Source organism: Perissodus microlepis, chromosome 8, assembly GCF_051167445.1.
Source record: "Perissodus microlepis isolate ML-2025 ecotype Zambia chromosome 8, ASM5116744v1, whole genome shotgun sequence".
NCBI lineage: Eukaryota > Metazoa > Chordata > Actinopteri > Cichliformes > Cichlidae > Perissodus > Perissodus microlepis.
The window spans coordinates 19856928-19876504 of NC_140468.1; the positions used below are offsets into that span (position 1 = coordinate 19856928).

A 19577-nucleotide genomic window follows, 5' to 3' on the forward strand; every position below is an offset into this window, starting at 1 on the left:
ATGAGGTTGTCCCTGTATTTAAAAATTCGTCTTTTCGTTTTTAAAAACTGGATAATTGCACATTCGCCCTGACACGTCACGGAGTCGGTTTGGTGATGAAATAATACTAAGCTTTAGGCAACAGCTTTGAATATACTTGCTCTAACAGTGCCATTTATTTTACTTTTTCGCTACTATTGTATTTATTTTGAGGCTGTGTTCTTACACACTCATTATATTACTGTTTTGCTGCTTTTAAAAAGAAGCTGCGCTGTTCTGCGCACACGTGACGCTCGCGAGCAATCTGCGCAGTTCGCGCGGGACTTGCTTTAGGTTTGTGTTTACAGCATGGTGTCGGGTAGTGGATGTACTGGCAAGCAGTGCCAATGATACTATTTGACAGAAGGGACGGCAGGGACTAACTATTCGGTGTTTTACAGAAAAAACAAATTTAAACTCTCAAGTCACTCCACTCTTCGAAGATGTCTGATGCATGGTAAGCTAGCGAGAGCATTTGTTCATATGGATATGTTTGTGTTTTTTAAACTTTTGTTACTTTGTACACTGGAATTCAACATTGCTTTTCTTTGCTGCAGCTCTGAACCTGCCGGGGCCATCAGAGCTATTGATAAGCACTCGGTGCATCAGATTTGCTCAGGACAGGTGGTGCTGACTTTGGCCACTGCTGTCAAAGAGTTGGTGGAGAATAGCATTGATGCAGGAGCCACCAACATTGGTAATTAAATATTTACCCAAAGTATTTTTCGATAGAGTCCCCTGTTTGCCTAATAATGCTGTTGTGCATTGTTAGATATAGTTTAATGTATCACATGTTTGCATGCTGCAGATGTCAAGCTGAAGGAGAGTGGAGCTGAACAAGTGGAGGTGGCAGACAATGGCAGAGGTGTTGAGGAGGCCAACTTTGAAGGACTGAGTAAGTGTCACCCTTGTATCTGTGTAATTAGACAATATCTGCCTGTGCTTGTTTGTTAAGAAGAAATCATCTGTGTGTTCCACAGCACTGAAGCATCACACATCAAAGCTGAGGGATTTCTCTGACCTCATCCACGTGGAAACATTTGGCTTCAGAGGTGAAGCCCTGAGCTCTTTATGTGCTCTGAGGTAAAGTATTTCAAGTTCTGCGGTAATTTTAGATATAAAACTAAATTATTTGCCAGCTAAAATTTGCTCTTGCTCCTTATCGTAGTGACTTAAGTGTCATTACCTGCCACGAGTCCAGCCAGGTGGGCACAAAGTTGGTTTTTGACCACAAAGGCCACCTAGTGCAGAAGACCCCTCATCCTCGGCAACAGGGCACCACGGTCAGCCTGCAGCAGCTCTTTTCCACCCTGCCTGTTCGACACAAGGAGTTTCAACGCAATATTAAGAAGGTCAGGCATTCAGTCATCTCTTTCATTGTCTTTCTTCACATACTGAGTTTTCCAAAAGTGGGCTTCAGGTGCCCCCTCTGTGAATCGCCACCTTATCGCGGTGGAGGGGTTTGTGCGTTCCGGTGATCCCAGGAGTTATGTTGTCAGGGGCAGTTTGTCCCTGGTAGGGTCTCCCAAGGCAAATTGGTCCTGGGTGAGGAGCCAGACAAAGAGCGATTCTAACAACCCCTATGAAGTCCAAAAAAAATCAAGGGTTAAAAACTCAGGGTTACCAGGGTTCCACCCGTGAGCCAGTCCCAGTGCGGTGAGCGGTGATCAGGGACAAGATCCTGGTGTGTTGATCCGTGGCTTTCAAAACTAGCTTGTGGTATGTGGTAGGTCACATCTCTCAGAGATGGGCTGGTTCGCCTCAACATACAACTCGGGCTCCAGAGCCAGTTTCCTGGGCTTTGTTCTACTCTGGAGTTGTCCTAGATGAGAGGCGGCGGCAGGAGTGGGTATTTTCTATGCCAAGTTTAACTTTAAAGTAACAAATTAGATCAACAATGTCAACAGACCTTAATAACGGCTATTATCTTGTTCTGTGTTTTTAGGAGTATGCCAAAATGATACATGTGCTGCAGTCCTACTGTATCATTTCTACAGGAGTGCGCATTACTTGCTCCAACCAAAATGGGCAGGGAAAGCGCAGCACAGTCCTCAGCACTACTGGCAGCCAAAGTATGAGAGACAACATTGGAGCCATATTTGGACCAAAGCAGGTTAATATGCTGTTGCTAATAACAACAAAGCCACTGGCCTGATACTTCATAAAAGAGGCTTGTCAAAAAGCGGTTCATGTGCTTGCTAAATGTTTTATTTCATATTTATTTTTTCTGTGATTATGTGCTGGCTGTACATCTTGCAGCTGCAGAGTCTTCTACCTTTCCAGCAAGTTTCTCCCACTGAAAATGTTATTGAAGAATATGGACTCAAGGGTGCAGATCTACCCAAACAGCTTTTCTCGTGAGTGTTTTATAGGAAGACCTTTTTGCACAATTCTTGTTATTATTTTCTTTTTTGTAATTATTATTATTTTGTTTGCTTTTGACAGGATCACAGGTTTTGTGTCTCAAGGTGACCACGGTGTTGGGAGAAGCACCACAGACAGGCAGTTCTTTTTCATTAACAATCGGCCTTGTGACCCCCTGAAGGTAATTCCTGCTGAGTGGCTTTATGAGGAGGTGTCAGAATTCATCATTCCTGCCTGACCTCTGGTTATTCCCACCCTGCAGGTGACCAAACTTGTAAACGAAGTGTATCACATGTACAACAGACATCAGTATCCATTTGTTGCCTTGAACGTAGCTGTCGCTTCAGGTGAGAAAATGGGGATTAATCAAGCTGATGTAATTTATGGAACCCGCTTGATTTCCCTGAGTGCATGTGCGTTGTGTTTTCAGAGTGTGTGGATGTGAATGTAACCCCGGACAAGCGACAGATTTTCCTTCAGGAGGAGAAACTCCTGTTGGCTATTCTGAAGACCTCTCTCATCGCCATGTATGAGGGTGGAGTCAATAAGATCAGCCTGAACTATACACCTGCACCCAGCACCAGTAAGAATACACCTTTACATGTAGACCCTCATATCTTTACATTAATAATACGGTAAAATAGCAACACTGAGAGGTTTTTAGGAATATTTGTCCTTGCGCTCACTGGTTAGTAATGTAAGGGAAGGAGGAAATAGCACCATGGTTATGAGTTAATTAAGTGTGGGAGCATGAGAGCTACATAGTATTTATCTTCTAATAATGCATGGCCACGTGTAGAATCTTTTTACAAAATCTGTTTACTTTATGGGAGAAGTCCATAAAGTATTACAAAGTATTATCAAATGAAGCATGGATTCATATATTATTTTCAGAAATGTCCTACCAAGACAATAATGTACAGTTACTTCATGGGATATCATAGGCATATGGACCCTGCCAGGTTTAATCAAATCAGCACATTTTGTGTTCAGTATTTAATTATCCCTTTTCCAATGAATGGTATTTTTATTAGCTGTTCTTAAAAGTTTCATTTTGTTTCTGTGCTTCTTCATAGATGCAACATCAACATCTGAACCTTGCCGAACTGTCTTGTCTAACGAGAACAAGGCAGAACGTGAGGAGGACACCGAATCTGTTATTCTGAGCCCAAAGTCATCCCTGAATCTGGCCGGCCTAAAAGCTGCTTTTTCAAGTCATTACAGTTCCAATTCTGGGAAGTCGAGTAAGGAAAAAGCTTCCAGCAGTGGCACAACACAGAAAACACTGCAGTCTTTTTTTAAGGATCCTGTAAAAACTTCTTCCTGCAACTCAAGTTTAAAATCTCCATTAAAATACACAAGACAGCTGGATAAATGCTCGTCGGCAGGGAAGTCGGTGCTAGATGGGTTTAGGTACCGAGTGATGTCCTGCGAGGACACTGATTCTCAAAAAGACAGTGCTGGGTCCAGTTGTAACACAGCTGAAGCAAAACCCGATATTCAGTGTTCTGACCTCGAGTCCAGTCCTCCAAAAGTGGACAGAACGAGTGTTAATAATGAAACTTTTAAAGAGACATCAGGCAACATTCACACTGTTCCCAAAGATCCAGAGTTGGAGACTGAAGCATGCACTCCTTATGAGGACTCTGCTGTCAGCCCAGAGGCCAAGAGGGCCAGGAAAGACGATCCACATTTTCCTTCAGAAGAAGAATCCAGCACTTTGTCAAACGCTGGTGAGAAACCTCCCTTGACAGTGGATGCTCCAGTCTGCCTGCAGAGGAGGACTGTGCATCTTCAGTTCTCTTTAGCAGAGCTTGCAAAGAAGATGAGGAGGTTACAGGACCAGCAGAAACAAAGGGCCGGGGAAGAGCTGCTGTACAGACGCTTCAGAGCCAAGATCAATCCAGGAGAAAACCAGAGTGCAGAAGAAGAGCTCAAGAAGGAGATCAGGTAGATTTTAGAGGTATGGACTTAACTGTCGGTGTGTAATTTTCAAACAAATAATTAAAAGAAAAATGTTTTTAATCCCTTCAGTAAAGAAATGTTTAAAGAAATGGAGATCATCGGTCAGTTTAACCTGGGCTTCATTATCACAAAACTCAAGTCGGACCTTTTCATGATTGACCAGCATGCCACAGATGAGAAGTACAACTTTGAGATGCTACAGCAGCACACCGTACTCCAAGGGCAGAAGCTCATTGTGTAAGAGTGTAAATCACTGGGTGAAACCATGTTCGGAATGTTTCCAATGGCAATCAGAGTATGTTTTTATTTATTTATTTTTTTCCGTTTGCAGCCCACAAAAACTTCACCTCACTGCAGTCAGTGAGAACGTACTCATAGAGAACATCGAGATTTTCAGGAACAATGGCTTTGAATTTCTGATTGATGAGGACGGTAATACAATTTGCACCAGGGATTAAAAGTGATCTGATTGTTTTGACAGTTACAAATATGAAGCTTATATTTGTTGTTTATTTTTTGGGGGACTGCAGCTCAGGTGATGGAGAGAGTGAAGTTGGTCTCACTGCCCACCAGTAAAAACTGGACATTCGGTCCATCAGACATCGAAGAACTGATCTTCATGCTGAGCGACAGTCCAGGGGTTACGTGTCGACCATCCAGAGTCAGGCAGATGTTCGCCTCCAGAGCTTGTCGGAAATCTGTGAGTTTATATCACTGTGATGTTGTTTTTAAGTGCTCGCTCAAGTTTTGACTGGATAGTCATAGACTGCAGCATTGACTGTATATAAAGGATGGATGTGGCCACTTATTGGTTTCTAAAGTCCACTTTTGAAGCCTCGATTTCTAGATTGTTTTGCCCATCGTGATATTACGTTTTTTTGGACTCAGAAATGATATTCATCTTTGAGGAAGCTTGATTTGGAAAGCTACATACATAAACTATATGGTATGATACACCCTGTTAGTAATGCTGGTAATTTGTAGTTATCTAAGATCTTTTAAAAATGTCATTATAGGGAAATTGCATAACATTATTTTAAAAATGCTTTCTGATACATTTTCTGCTCATCAGGTGATGATCGGCACTGCTCTGAGTGTTAATGAGATGAAGAAGCTCGTGGTTCACATGGGGGAGATCGAGCATCCATGGAACTGTCCTCACGGCAGGCCAACCATGAGGCACCTCGCTAACCTGGACATCATCTCACAATACTGAGTCTGCAAAGGAAGGAACTGTTGGAGTAACTGATTTAAGATAACTCAAATGTGTCCTTACTCCAGATTACTTCTGTCAAACCACTCTTACGGTATATTGTAGAGTTAAATGGTTTGTTATTGATTTAATGTCATGTTTAGTTGTGTTTAGATTTTTAAAATGTATATTACATATTATATTTTTTTATTTTAACATACACTACACAGAACAATAAAAAAAGATACTGGAAAAATATATGTATTCTGTCTCTGTTACTTTAAATCATTTATTTACAGCTTTGCATTGTGTTGTGTTGACTGAATGGGTCTGCTACTGGAGTGAGGTCAACCTAGATTCACACCTGAGTGGTAAAATTACTGAGACCTTATTCTGGGTTTCAAGGTAAATGCGGAAAAGCAAACGATCTGTAAATATCGTCACTTTAGGACCACAAGATTTGGGATCGTTTTATCAGCCACTGGATTTGTAAACGTTATACACATCACACTATCTGAATTTCCAGTAGCAAATGCCGATTTAAGATTAGCAGAAGTAATTTAACAATGGAAATAATGTATTTTCCTTTACCTTGAAATTCATAATGAGTGTTTAATGACACTTGAAAGTGTCCGACTGCTGTATCTGGAAAATATGTTTCATTATTTACTTATTTGCGCTCACAAAATGCCTTTTATTAATGTTATCGTAAATACTAGATCAGTTGCGCATTCAAAGCCCACCAGGTCATGGTGTGACCAAGGATTAGCCATGCAAACGCAAATGAAGGCTTTCTTTCAGGCTTCCGTAGTTGTAAGCGTTCGTTGCCATGGTTAAGTTCCTATTCCCAGCTTGTGCAGTACTTGAGACAAGATGAGAAATAGAAAAGAGGCTAAGGAAAATGTTTGATTGGGGAAAATAATAATAAAAAGGGAAAACGATAACAGTTGGGTATGACATCAAAAACGGAGGAGGGTAGACGATCTTAAAAGTCGATGACGATGAGCCAAATCAAGCTCCAGAATCATCCTGACAGTGACGAGCAGCCCGAAGACGATGGCAACTATGAACTTCCCCCACTTGTTATCTTAACTGAACAGAGGTAAATTGTTACTCACGACATTAGTTATGTGAATAATTGTTTTTAGAGAACGTATAAGTTACTCAGGGTCATGAGTAACCTGTGTACAATCAGAGCTGGATGTGAGGTTTGGTGTCTCTCTGACAGATATGAAGGGGAAACCTGTGAAGGGCAGTTTCATGGACAAGGTGTAGCTTATTTTGAAGGAGGCCATGTGTACAAGGTACAGCTTTACAAATGAATTTCAAATACAAATAATGACCTAATTTCATAAATCAATTAAATCAATTGAGGATTATATTATATTTTGAAATGTGTTTATATCCTTCCAAAAAAAAATGCATCAAACAAATAAAAAAAAAATGTATGTTTGAATTGTATTTTTGTGAAGGGCATGTTTTCCAAAGGACTTATGGATGGATTCGGCATATTCACACGGGCAGCTGGACTAAAATATGAGGTAGCATACAGAAATTATGCATTAAATTAACTAACTGTACAGTATCCTTTCTTAAGCAGGGTTTTTGAAAAGTCAATGTATATGTAACATTTCTAAAAACAGTCATCCTTTATATACACACTCATAAAAATACAGGTCAGTAAGGTGTAATGAAATATAATGTGGAGGCAAAGTCTTTGATAAAGGAATGCAGGAAAAATACTGAACTGAATTTATCTAATAGGGAGAGTTTGTACGCAATATTCCCATGGGCCAGGGCACTTATACATGGCCAGATGGCAGCACCTATAAGGGGGAGGTTTACAACGGTATACCACATGGGACAGGAACCTACAAATGTACCCAAAACAGCTTGTTTTACAGCGGGCAGTGGCATCAGGGCAAGAGACATGGAAAGGTATGATTTACCATTGATTTTGTCATTTTTTAGGAATTTGGTTGTCTCTTTTTAATTGGTCTCGTTTGTGCTAGGCTACGGCGTATTATAACGAGGAAAAAAACTCTTGGTACAAAGGAGATTGGGTGAGGAACAACAGAGAAGGATGTGGACTGAGATGGTATGCATCAAGTGAATATATCTCCTCATCTGGTGTTGTATTTGAATTACCCTGCAATAACATCTGTTCCTGATAGCTACCCTTCTGGGAACATTTACTCTGGTGAGTGGAAGACCAACCAGAGGCATGGAAAGGGCACGATGCGGTGGCTGAATCTGGGACAGAAGTATGTTGGGGCATGGCAGGATGGAGTGCAGGTATGAAAGAAACCCTAGTTTAATTATATATGAAATTATAAAGCTTAAAAAAATTTAACTGTCTTGAATCAGATTTATGTTTTGGTTGCTCCTGCGGCAGCATGGCCAAGGCACACATGTCTGGAATTTAACACGAAAAGATGGATCCCAGTATTCCCAGAGCAATCGATACACAGGGGAGTTTGCTCAGGGTCAGAGGCATGGATGGGGAACCTTTTACTACGCTGGTGGTGCGATCTATGAAGGAGAATGGAAGAACAATAAAAAGCACGGGCAGGTGTGTTTCACTGTCAGCTGGAAAAAGTTTAGAGAAATCCACAGTATGCTTTCTTATTGATGTATTAAAAGTGCAGAATGAATCAACTCTGATTGTAAAATTCAGAAAAATGTCACCTTTGTCAGGGAAAATTCACACTGAGTGACGGGCATGCATTCGAGGGACACTTTGTGGATGACCAAATTATCACACCCAACCTGAGAGCACATAGTGCTCCTCTCGGTAAGGAGCAACAGTATTCAAGAGTATGTTCAAAATAGTAAAGGAGGAAATAAGCAATCCTGCAGTCTTGAAATCCTTCTGAAATTTGTCATAGGTGCGTTCCCGCTGTCACATAGTAACTCATCTTTACTGGGACCAGACATGGCTCTGAACATTAACTGTCTCCTGGACATGATCCCGGAAAGAAAACGTGACACAGAGCGCAAACAGGTCAGTCCTCAGCCCAGCGTCCTCATTTACAGCCGTGTTCCCACCCTGAAACTGTGCATCATGTGTAACAGGTGGAGTTTGTGGTGCTGAGGCAAGAAAGAGAGCTGAGGTCAATTTGTAGTTTCTACAGCAGGCTTGGTTATGCCCGCTCCCCGGAGAACACCCTCCTGCTGTCCCGTCTTCAGTTCTGGCGCCTGCTCAAAGACTGTAACATTCATCATCACGGCATAACTCTGACACAGATAGACCGTCTTATCAGAGGTGAAAGGGACTGCTCCACAGCAGACACTGAATGATCCTCTGAGAGTATTTATAGGTTATTTTAACCGCTTTCACTCTGTGTGTTTCAGAGGATGTTGATCCAGCAGAGATACACTCGCCTTTCACGCCTGTGCTGCTTCGCAAGCTCATCAGCTATCTTGTCATTGTGGCCCACCACATCCACAGTAAAGACATGGTGTAAGGGAACTTGTTCCTACCTTTATCAGAAGATATCACAATGAAACTGCCTGGGGTGTCCCTTAATAAACTTAATAAAATCAGTTTGTTTATACTCAAGAAAACTTTGTTTAATCGGGATTAATCGTGATCAATTATCTGTAATAATTCATTTTTTTCTCTATTTACAGGTCACCAAAGTACCTTCTGGCTGCCTGTTTTTCCAAACTGATGACAGATGACATTCTTCCAAATGCTAAGAATGTAAAAGGTGCTTACACATGCTACAGACCCAATTGTATGTGATTCATTTAAATTGTATTTCACTAGCTGGTGAACTTCAGAGACAATCCATTCATCAGCGGTACTGCTAGGTAACAGCAAACGACACTGTAATCAGAACTGAAAGAGGAAATCGGTGAAAGAAAAGTTCAGTTACTACTAATGTTTTGGTTTAGTAGTTTGTTGGTTCCTCACTTGGGTTTCTTCACAGGTTTTGATACTCCTGTAGAAACCTGATGTTGTAGTGTTTAACACTCTTGCTTAACTCTATAGTATGTAGTACTAACTGTTCATTAACAATAGCTGCGTCTGTCCAGGCTTTCTGTTTAGGCAGCCAGACGTTGGAGTGGTGGCTACGAACTATATGAAGAGGTGCTGGGAAGTCTTTCAGCTTTTCTGCACAGCCACCAGGGATGAACAGACCATGACCTGCCATCACCTGCTGTGGATGTTCAAGGTGCAACAAACTGTAACACTTTTCTTTGCTGGTATAAATAGTACATTACATTTTTGCTGCCTGTTTCATCAGTGCAACCAAAAAGCTTCTCAGTATTAAATGATTACTGCTGCTCTATTCCCTCTTTCCCTTCACTCCCAGCTAGTCACGGCAGGTGGCTCTTCCTCCTGGTTCTGCTGGAGGTTTCTTCCTTCCTGTTAAATGGGAATTTTCCCTTCCCACTTTAACCAAGTGCTTGTTGTTAGGCGTTATCTGATTGTTTGGGTTAACCCTGTATTATTGCAACGTCTTTCCCTTATATTATAAAGCACACAGAAACAACTGTTGTTGTAATTTGGCACTATATAAATAAAACTGAATTAAAGTTTTATGTCCCAGATTTGACATTAATACAATACTTTACATTTTTTTTAAGTGGATTTATGGTCAAACAAATCTGATTTAAATGTCTTTATCAACAACAACAGCAGATAGGATGAATGACATGCCTATTTATCATGAAAACAATTAATTAAAGTTAAAACCTCCTGTTGTAACCACTTGCAGGATCTCCATTTGTTGGACCATAAGCTGACCACAAGGAGGTTATTGGAGATCATCAATACAGAAAGCCACAACCCCGACAACCTTTCCGCCAGTGTTGATCTGGAGGTCTGTTTACATCAGTAAACTCATTCAGCTGTTTTTTGGTGCAATATTCCTCTTTTTGAATCATGAGAGCTGTTGTTCTGTTCTTTCCATTGCAGATTACGTTCCTCGAGTTTTTTGAGGTGCTTCTGGGCTGCGCAGAAGTTACATGTGAGCAGGTTTCTGAAACACTGAAGGAGGACCATTGGGTTTCTGGGTCCAACACTGAAACCAGGAAGGATTCGCCTGAGGTGGAGGTCAGTGAAGAGATGACACAGACAAAAAACAGCCCCTTCCAGTTGGTCAGATCCTGTCTCAACGCTTTCATAATCTCTGTATCTGCTAACCTTATAATGTCTTGTCACATGTAAAATATTTAGTTGTTCAAACATATTAAGGACCAAACATATTTTTGGAAGCTGTGACATAATTAGATATTTCAAAATTAATGAGCTCCTGTATTTTTTCCCCTATTCATTTACTTTCAGTGTTACTCATTTTTCCTTCTGGCAGTTTTACTAGCCGATACAGGCCGGTATTGGTTGACAAAACAACCAACACTATATGCACAAAAAGATGACTGGGGCTGCATCTGGAATATGCCACAAAACTGGCAGTAACTTTGCTAAAATCTTTAATAAGATGAAATCCCATCTTTATTGCAGACTGGGATTTCCAGAGCTCAGGATGGAAGTCAGTGGGATGTCAAGACGGAAGCCAACGAGATACCCGAGCCTGCAGGTTTGGTTTATCGTTTCAGTGTATGCATGCCTGTGTGTGTGTGCATAGATAGGACTTCAGTCCTTCTAGAAGCAGGTCTTATCTTGCCTGGGCAGGTTTTTTTTTTTTGGAAGAACTTAAACCAATAACCTTTCATTTCAGTGGTGACTGGGATGTAAACCGAGTCCATGACTTTGCCTTGAAAATGCTTAAATGGTTTGCAGACTGACTACCTAAAAAGGCTTAAATTCTTTTCCCTTGATGTTATCCTTCTGTCATCATTACAGATTCAAAGTTTCCTAGACCCAAAGTTTTACATAAGAATGGTTCAGAAAATGAAGGGACATTTATTGTATTCAATGTAAGCTAGACATGCCCAGTAAATACACACTTCACAAATCACATGATATTTAGAACTGGTTTGTACTTTCAAATTCTCAGAATGATTGTGTCAGAACAAAAATGCCTAACATGTTTATTTCCTTTAGAGTACACAGACGATCCTGGAGGTGAAATCATGTGCAGACCAGCAGAAAACACTAAAGGCCGCAAATTGGAACTTAAGATGAAGACTGTCGATGAATTCTTCAACCACTTTTTCTTCCCAGCATCTGACTATTACCAGCTAGTCACAAGAAACATAATGGAAGAAAAGAACCACCCAGAATCTCAGATTGCTCTAGATAAGATGAGACAAAAGCCAAATAATGCTGTCAGAACAACATGCAGCTAACATGTCCTTAGTTTTGTTGGTTCAGTTTAGAGCATTATGAAGTGAAAATATTAATACAATGACCTCACACACATTGTACTCCATTATTAAGGAGACATGCAAGTAAAGGGCTGGTTTCATGAAAAATCTTCAAATTTTCCAAGTTGCCACTTTGCAACAAAGATTTTGTGACTGCATCTCTTCGCAGATGAAATGCCCCCCCCCCCAAAAAATTGATGAATACAAGATAAAACAAACTGTTCTGTTTGTGTATCCTGTTTTAACAAATAAAAGCAGTCAGTAATAACAGCGTTGAGCATTTTGTTCATTTGTGATTGGATACAGATACAGAGTTCTTTATTGGTTGTAACCAAAACTTTAATTAGAACTTTGTGTGAGAAAACTTTTCTACTCATCTAAGAACGTCAAAAATCTTTTTTTTTTAATATAAAAAACAGTGTAAAAAGTTGCTAAAACAAGTCAAAAATAAACACTTCTTTACTTTCTTCAGTCTCTTTACTAAATGTTAGGAGGGGTGAAGACCATGAGGTCACTCGGACAGACTGACTGGCGTATCTTGTCCTTCAGGTCTGGGGTGAAGAGAAGCAAGGCAGACTCTGCTGTCTGTACCTAAAGAATAAAGGAAAAAAAAAAATCAAAAAGAAAAATCACAACGACAATTTTGGACAAAACATTAGGCAATATATATACTTAACCACTCCATAAAACCCTAGTGTTCAGAAGAAAAGTGGAAAAACTTTGACCTGTCGTGAGTGAGGAGTTAACACCGAAGACACCGCTGGCAGTGCTGTCGTGACAGAAGTGAGCAAAATAATGAATAAAACGGTGAAAATGTGTAGTTTTTAAAATGTGGTGACAAAAAACCAAAACAAAACAAAAAACAAAACGCTTCAACATAAAAATCTCTCTCATCATCTCTCATTAGTTAGTGTTGCCAAGTTATAAAACATTAGTCTTACCAGACTCTTTCTCAGTAAGAAAGTTCGTAGGTTGTCTTCTAGGACTCTCCATCGCTACATCCACTGCCATGGGTGACAGCGTCTCTGTCGCAACTGTGCCCCTTGGTGACAGGCTGCATCTGTCTGAGGGCTGGAGGTATCTCTCAAAATCCAGTCCAGAAATTTCCTAAAATTACAAGAGAATAATATATTCATTACATGGCTAGAAAACAACCCCCCCCCCCCAAAAAAAAAAAAATAGTTCTGAGGCACAACACAGAATTGGGGGGAAATTTATTTTACCTCAACGACTGTGCTGTCTGGTGTGTGATACAGAGTCTCCACGAGGCCCTGCACAGCAGATGAAGAGACGGAAGGTTGGCCAGGAGTTGCACAGGGCGACAGTGTAAAGCTCGGGGCTGATGAGGGCTCAGGAGCTGGGGGCATGGCAGGTTGTTTGCACGGAGAGCCTGGAACTGCTGGACTGACAGGGTTATCAACAGTTACATCCTCGGCTGGCTCGAGGATTGCTGGAAGGAGTTGTGGAACAGAGGGAATGTCTGTGGAGACTTTTTCTGACACTTGTGCAGGGCATCCGTCAGGTTGGGTGTCATCTGAAATCACTTCCTTGACAGGTGAGAAATCCATAGAGATGTTCACAATGTCCATTCTGCTCTGGGTCGCCTGAGGAGTGCCGCACTGAGACTTTGGTTCTGGGGTTTGTCTGAGAGTGAGGCGGAGGTGTGCGGGTGCGTGAACATGTTGCACAGGTGTCTGAGCCAACGCAAGGGAGCGCCGGGTGACCCTTCTAGGTGAGAGATATGTGGAGCAGGGAGAGACCCCAGGCAGCACAGCAGCATTTAAATGGCTGGATCTCCTAACTGAACAAAGAAAAAAACCCAACATGTGCAATATGATTAGACCAAATCCAGAGTCATCCAAAGTCCAAACTTTTGGCATGCAAGTCACCTGATTGTTTAGCTGGGCTCTCCACCTGGAAGAAGCCTCCATCAAAGACCACTGTGTCCTGCTTTTGAGCCCCTGCCTGTGGGTGTGGATTCTGAGAGCTCAAGACGAGACAGTCTTCAGTGTTAGCAGCACCGGCTGCCTTCTCTGCCTCAGCTGCCTGCTTTTTGGCTTTCATGGCTGCTTTTGCGGCAGCCAGACGAGCCTTAGCTGCTGCATTAGTTCCTGCAGGCTTGGCAGATGCTGCTGGCTGTTTCTGTTAAAAAGACGGGACAAGCAGTTTTCTTAAACACAGAGGCCTTCATATGCAAATGACTACAGAAACAACAACCATAAAACTCAATGATTAGTTGGGTGATGTGTTAATATAGTCAGTTTTATGATGGCACAGCTGTGTGTTGACAAAAGTAAAGCAGTGTTATTGAACCAAAGCTTAAATTAGGAATCTTTACCTTCACTACTTTCTTCTGTCGTGGTGGAGGCTTGTGCTCCTCCACCCAGCCTCGCTCCTCTGCTTCTTTCAGAGCGTCAAACTTCTTGTTGACATCCTCGACCTGGAATGGGGAAAGAGTGCAAAACAGATGTTAGGCCACTTCTCCTTGTTTGCGTGTTAATGTGTGTGTTGCACTTCTCTTGAGGCATCACCTGGTAATAAACCATGTCCCAGAACCCCTGCAGGTCAGTGCAGGTGGTGATCTTCTCCCCTCGGCGTAGCTCACAGTCGTCCACCAGACCGCTGAATTGGTTGAAGCGTTCTTTCATCAACAGCCGTGCTTGGCCAACAGCTGTGCGCATGCGATCTCTCACTGAACACGATGAGGAAGAAGATAACAAAATTACTATTAGTCAGAGAAATCCACCATTTTCCTCATATGAAAACAACCACTATCTACAGAACCAAAATTAAATATTCAAGATTTTAATAATCAATTGGTGTAGAAGATAAACTCACTTTCTTCTGGGATGGACTCATCCTCCACTTTAGACTCCCAGTGGAGAGACAAGCTCGTCAGTCTCTCTGTCTCATTGGCCATTTCTGATCTGAAGAATTTAAAAGAAAATGTTAAAAAAAAAAAAAAAAAAACAAAACAAAACAGGTGTTCTTTTTTGAAAGACTAAACAATATGAAAAGTACCTGAAATATGGTACGTCGTGCTTGGTTTCCACTGATCCACCTGGACTTGGAGGGGCAACTGTGGGAGAGGTATGAGGAGGAGAGCGCAGAGGAGATTTAGGTGGACACGATTCGCTCTGCTTATCACTGAATACGGGGGCTGGTGGAAGGTTGAAGCTGGAGCTGGATGGAAAGAACAGCACTGCTTTTAGATTGACTGAAATTTTAAAGCCTACATATTTTCTTTAAAAAGGGCCCAAAAAAGAAAAATCTGCAACATCATAACAAACAGAAATATCAGTGCTAAAATATAACATTGCTTCCTCCTGTGATATAGATCAATACTCTGGTATAGTATTCCTATTATTAAACTTGCAGACACCCTAAACAGAATACTATAATATACTACTGCCTGACTCGTCACAGTAATGCTGAGTAACAACAGCAGTAAACACATCTATTAATTGGTGTTTTGCAATACTGTGGCCAGCATCAGTGTTTCAGTACATATTTAGCAAAAGGAAAACTTGAGCAGATGAAACAGAAAAAAGAAGCAGACCTTGGTGTAAGGAAGGAGTCTGCTGAACGAGGTGTGAGAGGCTCAAACTTGAAGGATGACAAGCCAGTCGGAGCCTGGAAGAAAAAACCTTCTGGAGCAAATGAGGATGTAGATGGGACGAGATCAGCAGAAACAGGCTTGGCTGGAGATTGATCCACCACCATGTCTTCTTCCTCAGCACATGGTGTCGGGCTGGGAGGACTAGGTCTTTTCTCAATGTCCTGCATCTCAGGCTCTGTCAGCTCAGGTTCCTGCACACGACAGGAGCAGCAAAGCAATTAAACTCCAAGTTACTTAAACGTTTATCACAAGTTTAGTTTGTCGTGTGTTTCACTGAACTGCTCACCTCTGAGACAGCATGATGGATAGTGTCATTGACTGCTTCTGTGTTTCATAAAGAAGGACAACATAAATGGTGAGAGAAATTCCAACAACTGTTCACAATGCAAAGTGAGGCAGACACATTTGGAACAAATTTTGTTTTGGTTTTTTGGTTCATGATACCTTTACAGTTCCTTTGTGCACCAGACAGGGGAGCCACAGGATTAAGATTTGCTCGGCTCCTTGTGGTTCTTGCATCGGACACTGGTGAGAGACATTAAACACAAACAAATATCCATTTATGTTTTAAACCTCAACGCCATTTCTTAACTTCCCTTCCCAGTTTCGATATGAAATGAGCTTCCAAACCAGACAATACCTGCAGTCTTGTCCTTAGGTTTGCCGTTTACCACAGCAACTGGAGGTCTGTTGGCAGATCTGGTTGACAAAGCTCGTACGGCAGGTGCTTCTATGGTAGAATGGGATAATACAGACACAAATTAAGAGCTAAACACAGGAATGCAGTACTGCAAAACAAAAAAGCACAATGGCTGGTTTCAAGGGCAGTTTTTTTTTTTTTTTAATTATTTGTACCTTTGGTCTTGGTTGTAGTTGATGGAGGCTTGGCAGAAGCTACCCGGGTCCTTGTTGATCTTTCCACAGCAGGTTGTCCTACAGAAAGAGAAGAAGGTCATTACTAAAACTGCTTCTAATCTAATGCTGCATTTAAAAATAAAAAGTCAGTTAAGGGGCATTCAGTTAATTTACCCTTCTTCACTCCAGTATTTGGATCTTGTATCTTCAGAGACTGCAGAAATTGAGGCAATAGAAAAACAAATGAACAAAGTATTAGTTTTTTGTTTTAAATAGTTAAATACAAAACTTGTGAAAACAATGGCGCATGTGTGGAAGAAAACAGTACCTTCTCCACTTGCTGCTGCTGTTTCATTGAACGAGTGACTCTAATACTTTGGGATGGAGCCGTGTTCGCCTTTTTCTGAAAACATAACCAAAAATAAATAAATTCCACTGAGACCAAAAAAAAAATATCCTCTGATATCACGTGGTCATCACAGTTATGAAAGAACCAACAAAAAGATAGGGAAGTAGTGTGATTCACAGACATGTTTTATAATAAATTATCTCAAGTGTTTTTTGATAAGTCCCTTCTTACCTCTTGGATTTTTGTTGAGGCATCTGGGACAGCAGGTAGTGAGGTAATGGTTCCCGTTGGATGATACAGACCAATCTTAAACACCCCTTTACGTTCCCTTTCCCTCTTCTCTTTCTCCTTCTCAAGAGCCTTCCGCTCCTTCCAGCGCTCGAGCTGTTTCAGCCTATCTTCCACTGCTTTTGCTGTGGAGGAACAAGCATGGGAAAGGGCACAAATCAGCTAGAGCTAGAGCAGTGCATTTTTTTTTAAAAACTGAAGCCATACCTTTAGCAGGTTTTTCATTGTTTTTCGTCTTCTCTTGTATGGTTGACATATTGGCCACTGCAATAGAGGCATCCAGGGAGGACATTTCCAGCTCTGGGAGTTTATCCAGCTGCCTCCGGGTGTTCACGGTACGTTCTCGATTCTCCTTCTGGGAATGAGATCTTCTCCGAGACATTTTTACCCTAAGCATCGACACACTGGTGTCCCGCTGCCGCAGGTGAGCAAATCGTGACTCCATAATCAGGTATCTGGATTTTTCAAGAAGAGAAAGATAATGTTTTGAAAGGTACTGGATATTACAGACATTAGGATACATTTGTCATATTAGATAAAAATGAGAGGGATCAAAAACTGAATGGCAAACATTTTCGTTTTTTGTGTTGTAATCAGCTATAAGAATAGAAATTAGACAAAGTTTTTAAACGTATTAGTGTCATTATTCATGTGGTTGCAATTTTAAAACCACACACAAAATAATTAAAATAAATAAAGCAAGAGCTGTCAGGAAAAAAAGAAAAGAAAAAACACTTCTTAGTATGTGGTATAGGCTAGGCACTATAAATGGTAACACGGCAAAAACTGCTTCATTTTGGCCTGTTTAGCTACAAGCTTGTAGACGTAACCACCAACAGATCAAAAATATTGACGCTGTTTTTCCCCTCCCGCTTTTCTTATTCTCTGGAAATTCTTACAAACAATTGCGTTAAAGCAACGACAGGAATGGCGTCTCGATGGCTTAATTTTTTCCTTGGTTGTTTCTCTGCAACCAAACGTCAACGTCAGTGTTACCGGATTGAAGTATGATTTGAAGGAGACGTGAAACTTACACCAACTACATACCTGAGTAAAAGCAAAGTATAATACGGCAAAAGGCGGAGAAAATAAACGTGAGCCAGCACAGTGTTTTGTTCTACTGCTACTAAAAAGTGTAGTGAGTAGAAATAGATACTTTCAAAGGCGAACCAGGAACACGAGCTAATTATTCAACCAATGCTAGTTTTGTAACCCACTCCACCGCGACTGTTGACCGAAGGACTCGCGCAGAGTTCAACGTTCCGTTAACAAATATATCTAAGTGAACAACTTTTATGATTAAAAACCAAAATTACCTTTTTTCTTTTTCCAAAGAGGTACAATTTTTTTCTTTTCTTTTTTGTCTACTTACTAAAACCTGACAGCGCAACGTACACGCTCAGTGCAGAAACATAACAATCATGGCGGGTGAGTTTTTAAAATTTGTCCAAGTTTACGCTGATTGGCTGCAAGTCGTACGTGAGCCCTGATTGGTTAGTTTCTTTTCTTCTTCTTCTGATTATTTTGTTGCTGTTGTAACAACTTTCCATTGTGTGCTGAAATTAGTCCAGAAAAGTGGAGAAAAAATTGTATAAAAACGTTTGATTGGAATAATTTTTTATTTTTATTTTTTTAAAAATGGTCAAACCCTGTATAATTACACAATATGCATGTGTCTGATAAAATCAGGCATTTACAGTAGGAAGGGTAATAATTAGTATTAATATTAAGTTGTTTAGCTGATATAGTTAAACACGGGAATTATTTATAATCAGCAATCAGCTATGTGGGTTAAATCCATGTGGAATGAAATGAACTGTAAGTCATTATTTGTTACTTTGCAAAGCAACTTAAAATAAAAATACACATGCATCCACAGAAAACTAATGAAATGATTGTACAATGTGATGCAAATAAAAGTGTTCATCATAAAGAAGTTTAATACATTTCTCAATTAGACAGAAGATTTAAAAAGTGATATTTTGAAGCCAAATAAATTATAATATCTCTCTGTTTTTTTTCTCCTCTTCCCCCTGCAGGTGGTTTTTATCCTTCAAGCTTGGGCCCTGGGAGCTTCAGGGTCCTGCGCAGTAGCTGTTTCTAGGACTGCACTCTTCTGGACAGAGATCTTGATGTTGTTCCTAGGATCTGCTGGAGTCAGTCGCCTAGCTTGGGGGCAGGGGGCCACTGCACCAAGTGCTATACACACTCCATTTACTCCTTTGTGTACCTTATGCAGACTTCAGTGTCCACATCACTCTTGTGTAACTTGCCTGAATTGACCAGAATTGACTCTGAGACCAGCGACAAAGTCATAACTCAAACAAGGAGAGCATAAACAGGTGAGAAAATTTCCAACAGCATATATAAATGTACACACTTTTTTTTTGTCTCCACGTGAAACTCTGTGTAGTGTAGTTCAACAACCAAATGAAGTAACATCAACACAAATACATTTTTGAGTCATGATCATTTTTGTTTTATGGTGGATTTAAGTCCTAAAATAGTAACAACACTTGTGTTTTAAAGGTCATTAAAAAACCTAACTAAATATTACATTTCTAACCTCTCTGTCAACAAAACTCGCAACTGTGTTTTTAAGAGATAATATGTCATCGCATTTTCTGTCCTTTTCCCCCGCAGGACAA

The 19577-nt window shown here is 40.8% G+C and overlaps 3 protein-coding genes across 5 annotated transcripts; 2 read left to right on the forward strand and 1 right to left on the reverse strand.

Annotated features, from left to right (window-relative positions):
* Nucleotides 1-152: 152 nt before the first annotated feature.
* Nucleotides 153-5795, forward strand: pms2 (PMS1 homolog 2, mismatch repair system component). Its single transcript, XM_084938084.1, has 15 exons — nt 153-475; nt 576-715; nt 827-913; nt 999-1101; nt 1187-1370; nt 1964-2131; nt 2278-2375; nt 2464-2563; nt 2645-2729; nt 2813-2965; nt 3459-4332; nt 4417-4584; nt 4679-4779; nt 4878-5047; nt 5420-5795. The coding sequence occupies exons 1-15, from the start codon at nt 462-464 to the stop codon at nt 5561-5563; spliced, it is 2589 nt and encodes an 862-aa protein (XP_084794210.1). The 5' UTR covers nt 153-461; the 3' UTR covers nt 5564-5795.
* A 569-nt stretch (nt 5796-6364) lies between these two features.
* rsph10b (radial spoke head 10 homolog B) lies at nt 6365-12095 on the forward strand. Its single transcript, XM_084938093.1, has 17 exons — nt 6365-6641; nt 6768-6843; nt 7012-7080; nt 7304-7477; nt 7552-7637; nt 7714-7834; nt 7935-8111; nt 8237-8333; nt 8428-8543; nt 8615-8804; nt 8894-9002; nt 9173-9252; nt 9581-9720; nt 10267-10371; nt 10467-10604; nt 11013-11088; nt 11556-12095. The coding sequence occupies exons 1-17, from the start codon at nt 6535-6537 to the stop codon at nt 11798-11800; spliced, it is 2106 nt and encodes a 701-aa protein (XP_084794219.1). The 5' UTR covers nt 6365-6534; the 3' UTR covers nt 11801-12095.
* A 14-nt stretch (nt 12096-12109) lies between these two features.
* Nucleotides 12110-18354, reverse strand: dlgap5 (discs, large (Drosophila) homolog-associated protein 5). Of its 3 annotated transcripts, none has more exons than XM_084938090.1 (19): nt 18246-18354; nt 17137-17384; nt 16873-17054; nt 16621-16695; nt 16467-16506; nt 16293-16370; nt 16078-16167; nt 15882-15962; nt 15724-15761; nt 15378-15628; nt 14840-15001; nt 14657-14745; nt 14350-14510; nt 14157-14258; nt 13708-13960; nt 13042-13619; nt 12760-12925; nt 12544-12587; nt 12110-12409 (listed from the first exon to the last, which is right to left on the reverse strand). In XM_084938090.1, the coding sequence occupies exons 2-19, from the start codon at nt 17372-17374 to the stop codon at nt 12299-12301; spliced, it is 2739 nt and encodes a 912-aa protein (XP_084794216.1). In that variant the 5' UTR covers nt 17375-17384; nt 18246-18354; the 3' UTR covers nt 12110-12298. The 3 variants fall into 3 exon arrangements, with proteins under 3 accessions (XP_084794216.1, XP_084794218.1, XP_084794217.1); XM_084938092.1 differs by lacking the exon at nt 18246-18354 and adding an exon at nt 17977-18088; XM_084938091.1 differs by lacking the exon at nt 12544-12587.
* Nucleotides 18355-19577: the final 1223 nt, after the last annotated feature.

Coding starts and splice junctions, on each gene's coding strand:
- pms2 (XM_084938084.1), top strand. Junction 4,585..4,678: donor CAAGGGCAGAAGCTCATTGT/GTAAGAGTGTAA, acceptor TTCCGTTTGCAG/CCCACAAAAACTTCACCTCA. Junction 5,048..5,419: donor CCAGAGCTTGTCGGAAATCT/GTGAGTTTATAT, acceptor TCTGCTCATCAG/GTGATGATCGGCACTGCTCT.
- rsph10b (XM_084938093.1), top strand. CDS start 6,535: ATGACGATGAGCCAAATCAAGCTCCAGAATCATCCTGACAGTGACGAG. Junction 8,805..8,893: donor GATAGACCGTCTTATCAGAG/GTGAAAGGGACT, acceptor TGTGTGTTTCAG/AGGATGTTGATCCAGCAGAG. Junction 9,003..9,172: donor ATCCACAGTAAAGACATGGT/GTAAGGGAACTT, acceptor CTCTATTTACAG/GTCACCAAAGTACCTTCTGG.
- dlgap5 (XM_084938090.1), bottom strand. CDS start 17,374: ATGGAGTCACGATTTGCTCACCTGCGGCAGCGGGACACCAGTGTGTCG. Junction 16,507..16,620: donor AGCAGCAGCAAGTGGAGAAG/GTACTGTTTTCT, acceptor CAATTTCTGCAG/TCTCTGAAGATACAAGATCC. Junction 16,371..16,466: donor AAATACTGGAGTGAAGAAGG/GTAAATTAACTG, acceptor CTCTTTCTGTAG/GACAACCTGCTGTGGAAAGA.